The sequence below is a fragment of the Monodon monoceros genome, unplaced genomic scaffold, assembly GCF_005190385.1.
Source record: "Monodon monoceros isolate NGI ecotype Baffin Bay Population unplaced genomic scaffold, NGI_Narwhal_1 Super_Scaffold_12, whole genome shotgun sequence".
NCBI classification, from domain to species: Eukaryota; Metazoa; Chordata; class Mammalia; order Artiodactyla; family Monodontidae; genus Monodon; species Monodon monoceros.
The window spans coordinates 87,792,625-87,805,950 of NW_021703768.1; the positions used below are offsets into that span (position 1 = coordinate 87,792,625).

The window sequence follows — 13,326 nt, forward strand, 5'->3', positions numbered from 1 at the left end:
GGAGCAAAGTGTGGGTATGAGGGTGGGAGTCAGGGAAAGGCCACAGCACACTGGCGCTCCAGCAAAGCCAAATTACATCTCCTCTGGCCACTGACACCCTTTCCTTGGTACACATTGTTCCCCCAGAGGAGTATCCAAAGCTATTCCATATACACTCATCAACCCTGGCTTGTCAGCCTCGGGGAAGGTCACTTTATTTGTAAAAATGCCTCTTTCAGTTTCTTTAAAAAAAAAAAAAAGAAAAAAAAAAAGTTGTAGCACCATGGTGATCTCTATTCAAAGGAAAAAAAATCTGGTGTGCACTGCCCAGTCACCAAAAAAATTAGAGGCACTCACACATATATATCCCCCACCCAACGTAGCGTGTTTTCACACTTGCTCTGTGCTAACATTCCGGCACTCGACCCGCCTCCTAGACAAAAGGCTTCTTTTACGGAGCACAAGTTTTGCTGTCAAGAATGCTTTAAGACAGTCACCTTTTTAAAAAAACAAAAACAAAAAACAGAAAACCAGTGTCTCAACCTTTCAGAAGCCTGTTCATTTATATACTCCTAGAGGAAATGGTGTAGTATTATATCTATTCTTAATCCCTCCCCTCTGGACTTGACATGGTGACATGATGCCCTGCACGATCATCTTACAGTCCTGAATGAGAAGGCATAAGTGTTGCGTGGGAGAGGAAAACCCTCCTGGGCCTCGCCATCACCGGCTGCATCTGCCACTATCCTTCCTCGTCCACATACCGCTGACAGTACGCTACAGGAGGTGAGCTCTTGGAGGAGAATGCACAGGAGCAGACGACCACGGGTGGCACTATAACCACTGGGCATTTTCATCTGGAGTCCATCTAATTTGCAAGGGGTGAGAGAAGGCAAGGGCAGGGGTGGGGTGAGGTGAGGGAGGCAGCAACTATGTTAGCTCCCCCGGCCCCAAGTTGTTGCTTAGAATTCAGGCTGAAGGAAAGAAAATAAAAATCTGACATCTGCCAAAAAACCAATAACAAATCCCTTCTTAGGATGAGCAGTTGGGTGGATCTCTGGTGTTCCAAGACCCTGATGTTTTCTGTGACAGGTGATGGGAGGAGACTGTGCTATAATGTCAAAAGCATCGCCAGGAGGAACAGTAGGATTGCCAAAAGGCGGCTGGGTATCCTTGGTGTTTGTGCCGCGTTCTCGCCGCGGGATGGCTCGGCTGACTCGTGTACGGTATCATCTGTTCAAATAGAAAGCACACATTCCAATGAGATTTCACATCCTTAATAACCCTCTTGCAGCAGCCTGCTGTTAACAGACCGCGCCACCCTCTGCAGAGTAGGGTAATGAACCTTGTGCCACCATTGACTTTCATGTCTGCATAATCACTCATTATTTACAGCAAACAATGGAGAGGCAGAGAAAATTGCACTTTCTTGGCAATATTAATACTTTCCTTAAAAACTGAGGTGAAAAATGTGCACACTGTAACCTCTGGCACGTGAGCTACTCAGGTTTGCTAGCAGTCAAACACACCATGCACAAACTTGGTATCTGAATGTACCTTTTAAACCCAATATGCCCTGGAGGAGCAAGTAACGGGGGTCGGGGTGGCAGGATGCAGTTAATGTTGGCACATTAGTGGCTAACCAGAATGGGCTGCCCTTTTCCTCTTTTTAGCGGTTTCATAGGATTAGTGTTGAATGCCTGGTTGTTGGACGTCTAGATGAATTTTCAAATGTGAAGAATTAAATGCCAAAACAACAGCATTTTAACTAAACTACACATAGTGCTCACCAAACCTAAATAAATCGGTGCCCACTGGCTTGCCTGCAATTAGGAATCAATTGTGGTGCTATTTCTATTACAAACCCTGTGTCTCCAGGATTAAATTACTTGAACTTGACTATTTTTATTTTTGTCAGGCTGAAGCTGGGCACATGAATTATCAGTGTGGATGCAAACTTTCCTCTAAATAAAGTGGATTACGTGAGGTAAGCTCCTTTTATTTCGCTATAAAGTGTTCTATGAGACTGCCTCTGACTCGGATAGCCTTCCTGAGCTGCCTGATTAACAGGCTTAACTTCGAAACAGGAACTTTGCAGCAATTAGTACCTAAAGGTAGACTGGAGGCTTGCCCATGAGCCATGCTATGCTCTGGCGTTGCCGGTCTTCTTCCTTCCACCTGGCTTAACTCGTGCTTTTAGACTCAGTGATCTCTGAACTACACGTGGGGCCACCAGTGGGATTCTTTGGTAGATTTTATTTTAGCATCAGGAGAACTTCCTGTAGGAGGCTCAGCGATTGTCAGGCTGGATTCACTGTATGGTCAGTCAGAGAGAATGGGTACAAGTGAGACTCTAGTGGTTGTTCCCAATTCTGTAGACCTCAAAGGATAATCGCTAGACATCCCTGAATGACCCACCTCGAACACCTTAATGGATTAATAACTCTATTCTGTTAAATTCATTTCTGTTTTCACATCACACAGCATGTCACAATAGGGATGCTTCTTCTTTACTAGGCAGAGTCACACTCCCTGTTATTTGTCCTAAAGCGACCACCTTGCAGGCTCAGGCTGGTCTCTACTTACTTCAGGTATGCTCACATGGGCTGTTTCTGTTCATTACATTCACTCCCTATATGAACTTAGAAATATGTCTTCTCAGCATTGAGGCTTCTGCTCTGGAGTGCTCGTATCATTTTAGCCTGTCCCCACGTGTAGAAGCTGCTGCATCCCTGTGTCAAATTTGCTCTCCTCTCCTGGACCTTAGCAAACCTGCATGGAACACCTATTAGCTTAGGGGACTAGAGAAGGTTAGGGAGCAAGAATGGGAAGTTAAATGGATGCAGGGGAAAATGTAAAGCCCCACATGATGCAGTCAAATACTTGTGGACTCTATTCTCTGCCGTTTCTTAGCCTTGCAAATGTATTAAATCTGTAGTTAGGAGGTAGACATAAATGCCCTTAACAGCCCTGAAAATAAAATCCAAATCACTGTCTTAAGAGCACCAACCTGTTGTTATTCGGAATAATGGAGTACTTCAGGCTTAATTGTGAAAGAACCATAAACCCAGAGGATTCCAGAGTTCATTTTGAAATACCACTTATATTTATACACCTGAAATTACATCAGCTATTGGGTTCTTCTCAGTCTTATCTTCACCAACATATTACCCAGTCCTCTTCCTTGTAAAGTTTGGAAGTGTACTGATAAAAGAGGTACCCAAGTAACACGTAGATACTCAGTTGTGAGCTTGAAGGGGACTCGCCTTCTCAGTCTGACCAGGGTGCTCAGCGAGGGCTGTCCATGCTCTAGGCCCACACGGCACAAGACGGGGGAATGAACCTTGCACACCTTTGAGACGAAAGCGTTTGTTTGTCATATAAGAGAAGCCATGAGGCCAATGTGCCTTTTGATCCTCAAGTCATGGCCATCTTTGGAATTAACCTTTTTCTAGGCAACCAACCAGTAAGTACCCTCTTGCCCTCAAAGGAGAAAATCAGTCCCCTTAGGGGACCAGGGTTCTTCTCTTCTCACTGTAACATTGGTCCTGCCTCAGGATTCTACAGAGCATCCTTTGATTAAACAGGGCCCTCAGTGTTGGGAGATTCTGTGGCCCCCCGGGAAGCAAAATGAAAAACAGGCTGTTTGTTTGTTATTTAGGTAAGTCTGAGCAATTTCAGAATTCTAAAGAGGAAGTCATAAGCAAAATCTATCCCAATGGAAATTACACCTAAACACGAGAGAACTTCTAAAACTTGTAACAGTGAATGTGGCTTGGAAAAAGAAAATACTTCTCTTCAGAAGCCAAATCAAGTCTTGCCTCCTGGCTACAGGATTCCACAACATGAGGGTTTTCAGTGGTTAACGGAGAGAATACGAGCAATATTTTGGAGCATATTATGTGGCATATGTGTGCCCTGAGATCATCCTGTATCCCTGATGATAGGAAACTGGCAGGCAGAGTGTGCAAGCAAACAAAAGAGACAAACACATTCCAAAGACAGGTGAATTAGTATACATTGCTGAGAACATGCAGTGGAATCCTTTCAGCCTTGCTGGCTTCATAAAGTCTGGGTCTGCACTCAACCATCCAGCACAGTGGTGCGGAGCTGCAAGTGTGAATTTTCGAAGGAGTACAGGGAAGTATCAAATCTACTATTGCATTCGTGCAGCCAGGGATCGTAGTTCAACCTTGTCTTACTTCTTTAGTGAAGGTGATCACCAGAATGCCCTTAAATATAGTCATGACTGACTCAGGGAGCTTCTTCCTGCAAGCACACCTGCATGCCTCTCCCCAACACACACACACACACACACACACACACACAGTCTGACCACATTCTGTCAAAGCTTTGCAAACTTCTGTCAGTTACAGGTGTGTAGATTTGGGGGCCATCATGGACTTAAATGCTCACTGAAAAAGAGTCTGTTTCCCCAAAGACAGTGAAATATGTTCCCATGTTAGCATCTTGCATTTTATCATTAGTTGAATTCAAAGGTAGTTTTCTTAATGTCAGAACAGTCCTCAGTGTGTCTCTTCATTACCAGTGAAAAACATGCAATCTGTTATGTTTCTAAACAGCTTCTTGCTTTCCCGATAGGCAACGGAATTTACCTGGAAAAAAGATTACTGGAAAGCTCTGCCTACATTCTGCGACGGTGTACATCAAAAACTCTTAATTCAGGGTAACTTATAACATGCCCAACCCTGCCGGTCAGCCTACACATGACTTATGAACAAAGCCAAGATAGTAAAAGCTCTCTCCGTGGACATCTCTATGTCTAGCAATGGTAAGAGAATCCTTTTATACTAATGTAGGAATGGCAGTTGAGAAATATGAATATTACACCTGGATCTGTGTGTAACTCGCTGCATGGCCTGGGCAAGTTACAAAAGGAAGAGTGTAGACTCTGGGGTCCTTAAAAGATCTCACCTCACTCACAGATCCTGTGATGGCCCAAGTCCTCAAGCTTGTGAGGAGTCTGGAACCTTGAAAAGCCACAGTAATGCTTCCAGATTTCCAGAACACAATTAAAATGTCTCCGTGTCAGCACTCATTCCTTGCAACTTTCTAAAGCAGCTAACGGATCCCTGGGGAGCCACTAAGGCCTCTGAGAGCTTATTGTACACACCTCTCCTCTGTGCTCTAGATAAGATGCCTGCCTTAGAAAAACAGGAATGCTTGGGGAAAAAGCCTAACCCTTCCTGTCAGTTACAACGTGGAAGCTATTGTATGCCCTGAGGCACCACATTTACTCAAGGTAAGTTTCCCTAAGGCTCATTGACTGTGTGTCCCAGTAACAGTACTCAAAGGATAAAGTGGACCTCACAACCTTTTAATTTCCAGGGCCATCAGAAAGGTAAGTCCTACTGCAAATAGGTGAAAAAAAAGTCTCGGTTTACATAAGAGGGGGCTTACAACTTTCTGGGAAGAGGAAATAATTCCACTGTCCTTAAGCTTTGAGATAGTCACAGGAGATCTCAAGCAAGTAGGGGTGAGGAAAGGAAACCGCAGGTAGGTGGGCATCCAGGGGCTTTGAGGCACACTCCTCAGTGAACAGAGGATAGAGGGCTCCCCCCCACCTCATAATCAGTCTAGCTGCATTAAAGAGCCAGATTGAATTTATAACCAAGTGGAGAGTTTACAGAGTTTACATTATCCACAGTATGCTGCAGTACAAAGGCTTCAACGATCCCGTTGGTGGGTTTTATTTTTCTTCATAGTGATGGGAAAGTTTGGGGGTATGGAAGATAGAAGTAGTAGAAAAGAAAGATTTACTTATCCTCGATACTTGTTTTGCCTCAGTAATCAAGGATCACGTTTGGCTCGACAGACTACTGCGGATACGTTTGTGGGAGCAGCAGGTGCGTGAGTTTGTGGTGTTAGGAGGCAACATGGTTATGCTTCTCCAGACCTATTTCTATTGACAACAGCACAAATAATATTTGAAGTAAAATGAAGTCCTTTAGATCAGTTCAGTGATGCATGTGAATTTCTAGAGAAAACTAAACAGGTTGAATTAGTTGCTATTTTGTGCAGTAGTCTTATTACTCTTATCCATAGATTTGGATATACTATGAAAGTAAAGTTTTATAAGCACATAGAGTAGAAATTTTTTTCTGTCTTACATGAAAACAGATCCATTAATAGTCACAGTAATTCACCAGCATGCTCAGAGGATATGGTAAAAAAGTAGTGAGACTTTTAGCTTTCTGATGGGGCTTCTATACTAGGATACTGCATTGTATCAAACCCATGTCAAAAAAAAAGAAAAGTCATAATTTATCTAACATGCATTACACAGAGATACTGGAGGAATGAGGTAGAATATAAGTAATATTAGCGTTGCTAGCAATGAGCAAAAGCAGAGCATCTGTAACATGCAAGCATGCGGAGAGGAAGAAAGGAAAAAAAGTACTGAAGCACCAGAGAGAGATGCATTTGTTAAGAGAGATTCTCTAAGCATACTAACCTGCTGGTTCTAATGAATTTTCTACTTTGTCGTTAACATCGAAAACACGATCATGAACACCTATAGTTTTCATACAGCTATCTATAACAAAAATAGAGATAACAGCCAAATATGTTAGTGAAGACACCCTTAAACTCCCGCTTCTTTCTTTTTTCTTTCTAATTTTTCCTTTTACTTATGGAGAGACTGTTTTGCAATCAGTGGCATGTATCCAAATGCCAATATTGTTCCCATTTGCTGTGCACGTACAACAGTCTGAGAAACAACAAGTTAGCAACTGCTGTGTACTTAAAATAAAGGCATCATGAAAAATAATGAGAAAAAATTTGATGAAAACTGAAACATGGATGTTGATAATACAAAACAGATACCACACAGGATTTACAGTAAAAAAAAAGTTTTACCGCTGTGAACCAGACCACACAATAGAGCATGCGCAGTGAAGCCACCCTCGGAAGCTCATTTTAGTGAACTTACTTGTTGGTCGCACAAAGACTTTGAGCTTTAGACAGGACCGTCTTCCATTATCTGGGATTGCAGAGGCTGTGGAAGAGACAAAAAGAGAGAGCAAGAGAGAAAGGAGAGAACACCACCAGATTATTCATTTGCAAATGCAACTGGGCCACAGTAAATTCTTTCATGAATTCTTCCCAGAAGATGAAACAGAAATACTTTTCAGACTGACACTGACTGACTGCCTGCCATCAAAAGGGCTACTTTCCTATACCTGTCTTTCCTTTGCAATACAATAAAGAAAGAATCATGCAAGAACGTTGGTAATCTACAGAAGAATACTTTGGATTCTTATTTCAAAGTCTCTTGCGTTTAACTTGATCTGTAATCAGTTTTCTCTAAAATAAGGAGATAACGCCCCACGAGTCCTCCTGCTTTCATAGAGAGCAGGAAAGGGGCCCCCGCAGCCACCAGAGCCCAGGGTGTAAGCGTTGGCAAAATCCAGTTAACAGTTACAAGGCCAACTTAAACATGACCTAGTTCTGCTGGGGAAAGCAAAGCTCTGTCTGTCCTGAAAGCCCGTCTGTCAGTGCTTTGCAGGTAATTCAATTAGAGGTTTTACTCAGAACTTGGCTCCACATTCTGTATGACTAAACCAAACCCAGCAACTTCCATCAGGCTATTATAAGTACAATATGCTATTGAGAAAGTACTGGGTTGCAATGGTACATTTATTTTTAAAAATTTGCCACAGAGAAGGATGGAATTAATAAAGTGGGCTTACCAAAACATGACAACATGTTTCAAGTTATAAATCATTTGAGGAAGAAACTTTCTTCTCCTCTTCAAGATAATAAGACTGTAAACTTCCCCTGCGTTTGAAAGATGATCTCCCCTCAGTACACCCAGCATAATGTCAAAGGGATTTCCAAGGCAGTGAGACCCTTAACAATCACATATGTTTACACATGCATTCTAAAGATGACAAAAGTTACAGAAACGAGTGCTGCATACTTTCCTCCCCATGTGTTTGCGTCAAGTGTTTTCTTTGTTCAGAAAGAGCAGATGATATCAGTCAAAATACACATGGCTCACAATTAGTTTGGTAATACCGTCAGTGACAAAGAGGGGACCCGTGTTCAGTGTGCCTGCTCCCTCCTCTATTCTTACTGTCCCCCATGGTGAGCCCAGAAAACGAAAATTCTGATTTTGCAGGTGAGAGGATTCAAGATGCAAACTCTAGGTTAATTTCCCAACAATCTCCTCATGTAACTCCAGGTCCACATCCTGGAGGAGAACTTATAAAGTCACCACCTAAAAGACATCAAGCTGGAAAGGACCCTCGTGTCGCTATGCAACACCTGTTGAAAACTCTCTTAATTCTTAGACCGAAGTAGATACAGAAAAGATGTTTTCAGCCCTCCCCACCCTCGTGTTCGCTCCGACAAGCAGTTAAGAAGTGCTAACAGCTGGCTTTGCTGTAGGCTTTCATTAAATCAAAGTCGGAAAAACTCCCTCTACTGACATTTACAGTAACTAGTGTGTTATTTAGGGCACAATATTTGCACCCTGTGGTTTGATCCAGGAAATGATGTTCTTCCTGTGGACCCCAACTGCAAATGTGCACGTCACAAATACAGTACACATAGGTGACTCCAATTCGTTAGAAAAACCATGGGTTCTTGAGATAGTTTATATCTTATTTATGAGAGGTGGCGTGAAAAAGTGACACATGGATATTTACGCTGCTGTGCTGTGGATTTCTGAGCTGAGATGAACTTACTGCAAGCCTCGTGAACTTGATTTACCACATGCAACAGCTGATTTTACTGATGATACTGTAAGATACAGCAGGCTCAAGGCAAGATCAAATGTTTGTTTTAGCGGGGGAACTTCTTAGAGTTAGCACCCATTTTTCAGATTTATATATAGGAGAAATCCTATAAATCCAGGACATAAAAATCTTTGTGGGGCACGCTGGAATAACTAAACATCAACACATGATAAACTGTCCAGGAAAAATTCAAGAGAGTTCTCTCACCAGCTCGCAAAGAGGGACAATTAGCCTTAGTTACTGGATGAGCTATATTATTCTGTACACTAAAAATATTAAATGTACTTATATTTATATAAAGACCTCTCTTCCCCGTCCAACTTCTCCCTTCCTCATCTCCTCTCTATCACCAGAAAAGCTGTATGACAATGATAACGTGACTGATACCATATGATGCTGTTTGACTATTATACTCTAATCCTTAGAAAGACTGATAAACAAAGAATATAAACATATAATGTGAGGACACAGTGCAGATTACATTAAGTCCCTTGACCCCACAGCCTCTGACCTGAGCTCATGAAATCTTAACCTAAGTCTGTATAACTTGGGTTCCTTGTTTGCCACGTTGAAAAACAAATATAATACCAGAAGGCATAAAAACTTTTCCCATATGTGAGCAAAACTCAATTTTTTATGCAAGGTTTAGAAAACTGGGAGTGTGGCTTTATTCCATGTCCTGTTCCAGGTTTCTTAACCCCACACCTCTTGCCTGACAAACAGAGGGTTCCTTTATATCACTTACTAAGAACGATTATTATTAGTAATATTTGAATATATAAGGTAATATGAAAGTGCTTTACTAGTCACACCTAAACAACAAAGCGGAGGCTTGAAGCATTAAAAACACAAAACAGAGGAACTGAAAAATGTAATAGTCACACAAGTAAATTTATAAAGAAAATCCTCTTGGGATCAATTATGAGCAAGATTGAAGATGGACATGAGGGAGTAAAAACTTAAAACGTGTCTGGCCTTTGTCAGGAGGTCGGTATTATTGATCTCTATGGTTCTAGAGACACACATCACTTTATACTAAGTAACACTATTTTATTTAAAACAATACGCTGTTTTCCGTAGAAAATTAATAGTGAATGTTTGGAAACTGATAGTAAATAATTACTACCATTTATTATATATGACTGCAGCTTTATCTATCCACTCAAACGCTTTTAAAACTGCTACGTACAGTTGCCCTGTTAGGTGCTATGGACGCAAAGATGTATAAGACAGACTGTTTCTGTCCTTGTGCTGTGCTTATCCCAGCTGGGGACATAGGTAGGAAACACAGTTTAGGGACCAGGAGGCATCCATGTGGTAACTGAGGTTTGCACGAGCTTCATCTGGGCATGTGAGGGTGTCGCGGGAGTGTTTATCAGAGGGAATTTTATCCAGGCTTTACAGGTCCTCCAGAAGCCAAACAACAGCAACTGGGACAAAAGAATTATAACATTTCATCCCTGAGTTCCCAAATTGGAGCTTTAGCAACCAAAAAGAGGTCTTCACCTGCGAGAGGGGAAGAAAACCTAGACCTGAACTCTTCCTATAATGATATTTGGATTTTCTGTGGAGAGGACGTGGAGAAAAGGGAAGCCTCCTACACTGTTGGTGGGAATGTAAATTGGTACAGCCACTATGGAGAACAGTATGGAGGTTCCTTAAAAAACTTATAATAGAACTACCGTATGACCCAGCAGCCCCACTCCTGGGCATATATCCGGAGGAAACTCTAATTCGAAAAGATACATACACCCCAATGTTCACAGCAGCACTATTTACAATGCCAAGACATGGAAGCAACCTAAACGTCCACGGACAGATGGAAAGATAAAGAAGATGTGTATATATTTATACAATGGAATATTACTCAGCCATAAAAGAGAATGAAATAATGCCATTTGCAGTGACACGGATGGACCTAGAGATTATCACACTAAGTGAAGTAAGGCAGGCAGAGAAAGACCAATACCATATGATGTCACTTACATGTGGAATCTAAAATATACAAATGAACTTATTTACAAAACAAACAGACTCACAGACATAGAAAACAAACTTATGGTTACCAGGGAAAACGGGGGAGGGAGTTTGGGATTACAGTATACAAACTACTGTATATAAAATAGATAAACAACAAGGTCCTACTGTGTAGCACAGGGAGCTATACTCAATATCTTGTAATAAACTGTAATGGAAAACAATCTGAAATATATATATATAACTGAATCACTTTGCTGTACACCAGAAACTAACACAACATTGTAAATCGACCATATTTCCATTAAAAAAAAAGATATATGGATTTTAAAATAGAATTTTTCAGATTAAAATGAGAAATTCAATTCATGTCTTAAACATTTGTCACATAATCCTAATTCATATCCCTTTACTCAGTTTACTGCTGAAAATGTACATTTGGAGTCAGGAAGCTGGGAGTAGGGGTGTGGGGACCATTAAAACAAGCACAGCCTCCCATTCCACGATCTTAATAGCAACTTTATAAATCAATCCACAGAGTCCCTTCCCCCTAATGATCTGCAAAGTACCCATCACAACCTTACAACACATAATGAAATATAATCTAGGGGCCCTCTGGTTCTCCGTGTTTAGAGTATCCTGCTAAAAAAGGGCTGCTTATCTTCGCTCTGTTGCATGACTTCAGACAGGAGCTCTAACTTCAGCCATTCCTGAAAACCTGTTTGCTTGCTCTCCTGGGGCTCAGGTGAGCGTGGCTCAGCACTTACCAGCCAATCTGATACATAAAGGGGACCACATTCAATGCCTCCAAGTCTGTACTTCCAAAGGCTGTATTTAGCATTGCAAGTATTTGTAGCATTCACATCACAATTAACTGTGGGCCCATCGGCTGGATGTGGCATCATGCTTGTGGCAGGCAACTTCTGACCTAGCTCCAACAATCCGCACCTGGTATGCATGCTCTGTGTCTGCCCCTCCCCTTGAGAGTGGGCTGGCCCTGGTTGCTTGCTTCTGGTGAGTAGAATACAGCAAAAGTGATGGGATGTCACTTCTGTGATTATGTTGTAAAAGACTGTGCCCTCCTTTCTCCTTAGCACTCTCGCTCACCTTCTGAAGCAAGGTGCCACACCGTGAGGTTCTCAGTGGAAAGGCCCACATGGCAAGGAGCAGAGGGAGACTTCCAGACAAGTGCGTGCAAGAAGCTGACACCTCAGTGCAACAACCCGCAAGGAGCAGAATCCAGCTAACAATCGTGCGAGTGAGCTACAAACTGAATCCTTCAAATGACTGTCGCTTTGGGAGAGACCCAGACCCAGAGGACGCAGCTAAGCTGCCCCTGGATTCATGACCCACAGAAATGGTGAAATAATATATGCTGTCTTAGCCACAAATTCGGGGGTGATTTGTTACTCAGGAGCCAACTGACATAATGCTGTGCAATCAAGGGTTTCCCATGCCCACTTGAGGCTTTAGGACTAAGGCACCGGAGTGCACTGTGCTGAAGGCTCCCACACAGCAGCTCCTCCCTGATTCTGCTGCCATGTCTAAACAAACGCACCCCTTAGGAGTTTACTTTTCAAGCTACTGGTACAAGTCCACTTAAAACAGGCCTTGAAGAGAGGTAATTATAAACTGCTGTTGAGGAAGCACTACAAGACATCTCTATTTGTTTTCACTCCGGCATTTAAAAACTGTTTTTCATTTTCCTCCCCATGCCACTTAGCTTTTGCTAATGTAGCCAGCCTGTGCCGTTTCTCGTAATTAGCATGATGCCTCACATTAACTCCAAATTGCTGGGGGAACCTAAATGAGCTTTGATACAAAACGTAAACTTAAATCATAAGAGAGAATGCCTTTCCTCAAATGTGAGGAATAGAATATAAAGATGGGCTTGAAGACACCGGAAATAAAAGGACTTCAAATAATAAGTTAAACTTTCTCTTCGTATCAAAAAACTCCTATTTATCTTTTACACAGGCTATCAAATTAAACATAAACATCATGAGATTTTAAGCAACTCAAAAGCAATCAAGGAAACAAATGTTCTTCTTCATAAGGAACCGAAAGTTTAGAAGGAGAGCGGTGAGATTCTCATATTTTCTTCCCATTTTCAGGCCCAATCCTGTACTCATTAGTTCATTTTATCATCCCTCTGCCTAACCTTATTCATCCTCGAATCGTAATTCCAAAATCCAAATCCTTCTCCTTTTCTGTGTCCCTTGTCAACCTGAGTGCTTTGGGAAATTTTATTTTTAAAAAATAATTAGCTGCTTCTTTTCCAAAGAAATGAGTGTGTGTGTGTTGGGGGGGTATTAAAAACACAGTTTTCCATTGTGTTTGCCGCAGACAATATTTCTCAATTTGTGCAAGTCAAAAGAAAAGATGGGCTATTAGCTGTTAGCACAGCCCAGGTTTTCCTCTGTAGGTTTTCACGTGGTCTCACATACAACATAAATATATGTAAATTAGACAGGTGATGGCAGAATTAAGCATTAATATTCTTTTCACAATAAATGCTGAAGAAGTAAAGCCCATTTAAACAAGTGGTACTACGGAAAACGTCCTGTAGAATTTAATGAGTCAATAAAATCCATTTTGTGTATGTGGG

The 13,326-nt window shown here is 41.8% G+C and overlaps 1 protein-coding gene across 2 annotated transcripts in view; it reads right to left on the reverse strand.

The window, feature by feature from the left end:
• Positions 1-212: 212 nt before the first annotated feature.
• Positions 213-13,326, reverse strand: part of EFNA5 (ephrin A5) — a 276,148-nt gene continuing 263,034 nt past the window's right edge. Inside the window, exons 3-5 of one of the 2 annotated variants that reach the window (XM_029216536.1) lie at positions 6,932-6,997; positions 6,455-6,535; positions 213-1,212 (exon numbers count right to left, since the gene is read on the reverse strand). In XM_029216536.1, the coding sequence (XP_029072369.1) occupies positions 1,091-1,212; positions 6,455-6,535; positions 6,932-6,997 (269 nt within the window). In that variant the 3' untranslated portion in view covers positions 213-1,090. The remainder of the gene's footprint in view (positions 1,213-6,454; positions 6,536-6,931; positions 6,998-13,326) is intronic. The other variant, XM_029216537.1, reaches the window with a different exon arrangement.